The sequence below is a fragment of the Babylonia areolata genome, chromosome 12 (assembly GCF_041734735.1).
Source record: "Babylonia areolata isolate BAREFJ2019XMU chromosome 12, ASM4173473v1, whole genome shotgun sequence".
Classification (NCBI taxonomy): Eukaryota; Metazoa; Mollusca; class Gastropoda; order Neogastropoda; family Buccinidae; genus Babylonia; species Babylonia areolata.
In genome coordinates, this window is record NC_134887.1 from 41754013 (window position 1) to 41761512 (window position 7500).

The 7500-nt window shown below is 49.3% G+C and overlaps 1 protein-coding gene across 1 annotated transcript in view; it reads left to right on the forward strand.

Moving 5' to 3' along the window:
- The first annotated feature begins 4938 nt into the window (after positions 1–4938).
- Positions 4939–7500, forward strand: part of LOC143287936 (uncharacterized) — a 7329-nt gene continuing 4767 nt past the window's right edge. The window contains exons 1-2 of the mRNA XM_076596179.1: positions 4939–5117; positions 5451–6131. Of these exons, the coding sequence (XP_076452294.1) occupies positions 4939–5117; positions 5451–6131 (860 nt within the window). The remainder of the gene's footprint in view (positions 5118–5450; positions 6132–7500) is intronic.

Sequence of the window (7500 nt, forward strand, 5' to 3'; positions counted from 1 at the left end):
CACACACATACTACTGACCTGCATTAACACAGACACACAGACACACACAGACACACACAGCCACACACACACCACACACACACACACACACACACATACACACACACACACACACACACACACACACACACACACACACACACACAGAGCAAAGTAACGGGAAATGGTCATTCCTGTGCTGCCAATGAACACAGTCATGTTGATTTGTCCTGAGTGGGTGTTGTAAGGTATGTGTGTGTGTGTGTGTGTGTGTGTGTGTGTGTGTTAATACAGATCAGTAGTGTGTGTGTGTGCGCGCGCGTGCGTGCGTGTCTGTGTGTGTGTGTGTGTGTGTGTGTGTGTGTGTGTGTGTGTGTGTGCGTGCGTGTCTGCGTGTGTGTGTGTGTGTGTGTGTGTGTGTGTGCGTGCGTGTCTGCGTGTGTGTGTGTGTGTGTGTGTGTGTGTGTGTGTGTCTGTATCTGTGTCTGTGTCTATATTTTCGTTTGTGCTGGCGGGTGTCAGTTCAGACAGAAAAGTGATGTATGTCATGAGTTAAATTCTTTTAACCCTACCCCCCCCACCCGCCCCGACCACAAAACGATAACACTGCTGTGTGTCATGAGTGGAGATCGTAGAACCAACAACTCGACAGTATTGATATGTTGTATGATGTTAACTGTGCAGAGTATTTTGTTGAAAGAGCTGGGCACGCAGTAGTTTACGAATCCGGTTTACACGCAACGCCGCAATGGTTGATGTTTCTGAAAACGACATAGACTATTTCAGACACTCAAGTATGAACAATTTCAGTCTCTAAAGTCATACCTGTCATAACGTTCACAAAATGTGTAATTTTCACGAGGACACACACACACACACACACACACACCCAGCAAACACCCACACCCACACGCACAAACACCTGCCCGTGTCCGCCACCCCACACCTCCCCACAACCGGAAAAAAAAACCCAAAAAAACTTCACCTCTGACATTGTCCTTTATTATGTATCTCAGCACGCGTCCCTTTGAGGGGAAACGTAACAGCAAACCAGTCAGAAACACATCAGTCAAATGGCTCAGTAACGTCCCTGTGCCGACCCTTCTGTGGGCCAAACCTTCACTTGTTCTGACCAAACCTTCACTGTCAATTAGCCTCCAGTCAAACCCGCTCAGCGCGGAAACAACACACTTTGGCTGGGTATCGAGCGGGCCACGCAGGCCAGCAACTGTTTGCGACAAACAGAAGTGGGAGCCATCTGAGTCAGTATACACGAGACAGAAGCCGTCACTGTCGTTAAAAAACACGACAATGAGATACTGCAGCCATTATAAACACAGCCAGAAACAGCAATAATCATCACAACATCAAAAGCTGGAGTTATTATGTTCACGACATGCGTGATTACATACATTGCAAACACAACAGGAGTGATTACAGTCATTACAAACACAACAGGAGTGATTACAGTCATTACAAACACGACATGCGTGATTACAGTCATTACAAACACGACAGGAGTGATTACAGCCATTACAAACACGACAGGAGTGATTACAGTCATTACAAACACGACAGGAGTGATTGCAGACATTACAAACAGGACATGCGTGATTACAGTCATTACAAACACGACATGCGTGATTAAGGCCTTTACAAACACGACAGGAGTGATTACAATCATTACAAAGACGACAGGAGTGATTATAGCCATTACAAACACGACAGGAGTGATTACAATCATTAAAAACACGAAATGATTCATTACAACCATTACACTCATGACAGTTATTGTTATTACAGTCACTACAAAGGAGACAACAGTCATTTCAGCTAATACAAACTTGACAAGACATTACAGCCGTTAATAACAAGACAGGACTCATTACAGTCATTATCAGTATGAAAGGGGTTATTGCAGTCTTTACAAACGAGACAGGAGTCATTAGAACCATTACTAACACGATAAGGAGTTATTACAGCCATTACAAACATGCCATGAGTCATTACAGTCATTACAAACACCGTAGAGTCATTACAGTCATTACAAACACAGCAGTTTCATTGCAGTCATTGAAGACACGACTGAGTCATTACAGTCATTACAAAGATGGCAAAGCTATTACATTCATTACAAACATGGAAGAGTCATTGCAGTCATTACAAATATAGCAGAGTCATTACAGTCATTGCAAACATGGCAGAGTCATTGCAGTCATTACAAACATGGCAGAGTCATTACAAACATGGCAGAGTCATTACAGTCATTGCAAACATGGCAGAGTCATTACAGTCATTACAAACATGGCAGAGTCATTACAGTCATTGCAAACAGGCAGAGTCATTGCAGTCATTACAAACATGGCAGAGTCATTACAAACATGGCAGAGTCATTACAGTCATTACAAACAGTCATGACAGGTCATTACAAACACGACAGTCCTTGCAGTCATTACAAACAGTCATTACTACTTCTTCTTCTGCGTTCGTGGGCTGCAACTCCCACGTTCACTCGTATGTACACGAGTGGGCTTTTACTTGTATGACCGTTTTTACCCCGCCATGTAGGCAGCCATACTCCGCTTTCGGGGGTACAATCATTTACAAACATGGCAGAGTCATTACAAACGTTACAGACATGACGGGTGTCAGTGACTATGTCTATGACAAAGCAATCAGGAACTGGTGCCGCCTGCCTGTAGCCTCGCTCACTAGTTGTCCACAGTTCTCTCTCCGCATGTCGCCTTCTCCCTCCTCTCTGCTGCCTGGGATTAGATACAGTTACTGCCTTCTCCCTCCTCTCTGCTGCCTGGGATCAGTTACAGTTACTGCCTTCTCCCTCCTCTCTGCTGCCTGGGATCAGTTACAGTTACTGCCTTCTCCCTCCTCTCTGCTGCCTGGGATCAGTTACAGTTACTGCCTTCTCCCTCCTCTCTGCTGTCTGGGATCAGTTACAGTTACTGCCTTCTCCCTCCTCTCTGCTGTCTGGGATCAGTTACAGTTACTGCCTTCTCCCTGCTCTCTGCTGCCTGGGATCAGTTACAGTTACTGCCTTCATCCCCTTTCCTTTCCCTCCCACCCTTCACTCAACCACTCCTTTTCCTCTCTGTCTCTATCCTCTCTCTCTCCGTCACACACACACACACACACACACACACACACACACACACACACACACTTTCTTTCTCTCCCTATTTTTTTGTCTGTCTGTTTGTCTTTCTCTGCGTCTCTCTCTCTCTCTCTTTCTCTCTCTGTGTCTGTCTCTCTCTGTGGCTCTCTCACTCTCTGTCTGTCTGTCTCTCTCTTCCTCTGTCTGTTTGTATCTGTCTCTCTCCGCCTTTGTCTCTCTCTGTGTGTCTCTCCCTGTCTCTTTCTGTCTATCTGTTTCTCTTTCTCTCTCTGTCTCTCTCTCTGTCTCTCTCTCTTCGCATAACATATTGTCGATAAATGTTTTAATTCTCTCTCACTCTGTTTCTCTCTTGTTTACATTTGTTTAGAATCTACCCCTGTACTGTAATTATGGTCCGTTTAACGATTATGTAATACTATGGCCTATTCTGAATAAAATATTCACATTCTCTCTCTCTCTGTGTCTCTCTCTGTCTCTGTCTCTCTCTGTTTCATTCTGTTTGCAAATTGATTGATTATTACTGACGAAGAGCTAACAGCTAAAAGACAAATGAAAGGTTTCAAACAAAGCTTTATGTTGCAGACAACAAACCACAGTCACACAAGGGAAGCGGATGACGAAGAATCAACCATCGTGTGTGTGGTGTGGCAGATGAAGGAATCAGTGATGACAATAACTCCGCATCACGTGACCAGACAAAAAAAAAAAAAAAGCATGAATGTCCGGTATACTAGCAGAGCAGAGAGTCGGTAATGAGCTTGGCCTTCTGCAGAAGCACGCACACACACACACACACACACACACACACACACACACACACATACACACACACACACAACACACACACACACACACACACAACCGCTGGTCAGCACGCGCAGCAGATGGGAGAGTCCTTCGTGTCCCGCGCCACGTTCATGTTCAAAACAGCCAATCAGTGCATGTGTAGCACTCAGGGTGTGAGACACGTGGACTGAGAAGTAGCCAATCAGCGTGCATGTAGGAAGCAGCTTCGGATAATGACCATGACCTCCATCACGTGGACAAATGGTAATCAATCAAAATGTGCGTGACAAAGGAAGGCAGTCGCGATGTGCCATGACCGTAACCACGTGACCAGGAGACAGCAGCCAATCAGCGTGAGCGAAGCACGTGAAGAGAGTTGTCGGTGATGACGTCCAGCGTGTGGACAGAGGACCTCTGTCCCTGGGGCGCCGCTCCTCCACATCCACAGGACGACCCCACTGCCTGGGCACAACCTCCTGGCCATCCTCCGCCACATCAGCGTCCACCATCAGAATGTTGCCGTCAGCTGTCTCCACCTCAGTGCATGCAGTCAAAGCACGGCCGTTCTGAGTCACCACCACAACCACCACCACCACCACGAGCTTCCTGTCAACCACCACATGATTCTCAACCAGGTGGACATTGTTCTGGACAACCATCAGAAAACCAAGGACATTGTTCTGTACAGCACTCAGAACACCAAGGACATTGTTCTGGACATCCCTCAGATCACCAAGGACATTGTTCTGGACAACCCTCAGATCACCAAGAACATTGTTCTGGACAACCCTCAGATCACCAAGGACATTGTTCTGGACAACACTCAGATCACCAAGGACATTGTTCTGGACAACCCTCAGATCACCTAGGACATTGTTCTGGACAACCCTCAGAAAACCAAGGACATTGTTCTGGACAACCCTCAGAACACCAAGGACATTGTTCTGGACAACCCTCAGATCACAAGTCTTCCTTCAGACACCTTGCACCTCCTCCTTCTTCACCACAAGATGACAGAACGGCAAACAATGCAGGGGCGGGGAATGCCACCCAGGAGACATCAGGCCCAGCTGCTACTGCTACTGCTGCTGCCTACGCCGTCACCCAACCGGGATCAGACCTGCACTGGTCCCCAGAGAGTGGTCACACACTGCCGCACACCACCACCATCCTCCACTCCTCCTGTAATGACGACCACCACCACCACCACCTCGACCCCCAGGTATCCAGTCCTCGTGCACTGCCACAACGACGACGTCTCACCCATGATGACGGCCTCAAAGACTCCGCCATGTCCACTGCCCCCCTGTGACGGTGTAAGGGCCACAACCGTCACCACCACCACCACCACCACCGTCACCACCACCACCACCGTCACCACCACCAATACCAGTGACTGCCAGCCAGACAGTGGTTCTCTCACTGACCCTGACAGGCCCACGGACGGTGGGATGAGAGGCGGAGGAGGAGGAAGACAGAGGAAGAGGAAGAAGAGGAGAGTGAAGCAACAGAAGGCGGCAGACAGGGTCACAGAAGACAACAATGACAACAACAGCAGTGCCCGCTTCATCAGCCCCAACGACGACGACGACGATGACGACGAGAACGAGGAGTCCTCCTCCTCTCACTTCCGGGACGGACACACCTCCACCAGCACCAGCCGGACACTGCTGACCTTCTCGGAGGATGTCTACCACTTCCACTGGTTTCACGTGCTGCACGCCAAGTGCCCCCGCCTCATCTGCAAGTCCTTCGGGCCCTGGTGCAGCCAGGTGACATCGTCATCATCACGGCCCCTCAGGAAGGGGCCGCTGCTTGGCCAACACTCGCCCTCTTGCGTTACCAGGGAAACTATGTGCGGTGGTGTTAACAAGGACAAAAGCGCGTCCAGGGAAGCAGAGTCGCAGGCCAGAAACATCACCTGGCCAAAAGACCGAGCCATGGTGGTGGGAGGAGGAGGAGGGGGAGGAGGAGGAGGAGGGGGAGCAGGTGTGAAGGACGGGGGAGTGAGAGACAAGCCAGCAGCGACGGGGAAAAGCAGTGACGTGTTTGACAGGCTGTCGGGCCAGGCCCCCCCTTACGTCTTCCGTCACCATCTGGGTGACGTCAGGCGCTACATGTCGGAGTACAGAGAACGCTACACCGTGGGCAACGTGTGCAGAAAGGCAAGACGCTATCCGGTGATCGGTGTGGATGTGCCTGACCCTTACAACACCTGCAGGAGGAAAAAGCCCTGGTGAGTTCAGCTCGTTCATAACTAGCTTAGTCGTGCGAGATGCTGCATTTCAATGGTGTCGTGTTTCTCTTTTCCCGGTTCTTGACTGTGGTAAAATTGCCTGTGTGTGTGTGTGTGTGTGTGTGTGTGTGCGCGCGTGCCAGACCTGCCAGACCTTTATAGCGCCTGCAGGAAGAAAAAGACGTGGTGAGATAGGCTTGTAATTGTCTCATGCATAGCTGGCTCGTGGCAGGATGCTGCATGTCCATGGTGTCGTTTCCGCTTTCCCCACTTCTTGACTGGGGTGACATAAGAGCAGTGTGTGGGTGTGGAGTGGGTGTCAGTGTGGAGAAAGGGGCATGGGTGTATATCTGTGTTGGTGGAGGGACGGGCCTGCGATAATATTGGTGCATATGCGTTTGCATCTCTGTGTCAGTGAGTGTGTGTGCATGTGCGTACGTGTGTATGTGTGTGTGTGTGCGTGTGTGTGTGCGCGTAGGTGTGTATGTGTGTGTGCGCGTGTGTGTGTGTGTGTGTGTTTGTGTGTGTGTGTGTGCGTTCTGTGTCTGTGTGTGTGTGTGTTCACGCTTGTCTGAGCATACACCCGTATATGGGTGTGCACAGGCTCGCTGAACGTGAACTATTTTTATTTAAGGAAAAAAGCCTAGGTTTTTAGTAAACAGGAGGGGAACGAGAAGAAGAAGAAGAAGAAGAAGAAGAGAGAGAGAGAGAGAGAGATGTCTGCATGCGCGCGCGTGTGCGTGTGTGTAAACAGATCTGTATGCACACACAGAACGCAGTTGGCACTGTTAAATAAAGTGAGTGGGTTTTTTCATGCGACCCCCTTTGTGAACCCCCCCACCCCCACCCCCCACCCCTCCCCTCCCCGTCCCCCGCCCACCACCCTCCAGTGCCGTAACTTCCGTCCAGCCCTACGACCTTCGCTCCCTGTTGGCTGCCTTGGACCATCCCCGGTGGTGAGGTCACCTCCTAGTCAGCCTGTAGTGACGTAGTTCTTAATAATAACATGCACGTGATGTCATACTACACACCATGACGTCAATTTTGCCTCCCCCCCCCCCTTTTTTTTTTCTTCTCCTTTTTATTCCGTGTCAGGGAAGAAGGTGTCATTGACGCTTTGTAGTGACGTAGTTCTTAACATGCACGTTTCATGCTACTTAACAGTGGCGTCAACTGCACACGATGACGTCACATTTGCCAGCGCGAGAAGTGACGACATCATCGATGTGTTCTATGTGTCTTACGGAGTTGGATTTGAATCATACCTGCCTGCAGCATTGTGATTGAAACGCTTTTCCAGGAATGAATTATCTGTTGTTTCGTCACAAAATGTATAAGTGTGTGAGTTAGGCGTCGCTGTAATAAGGTT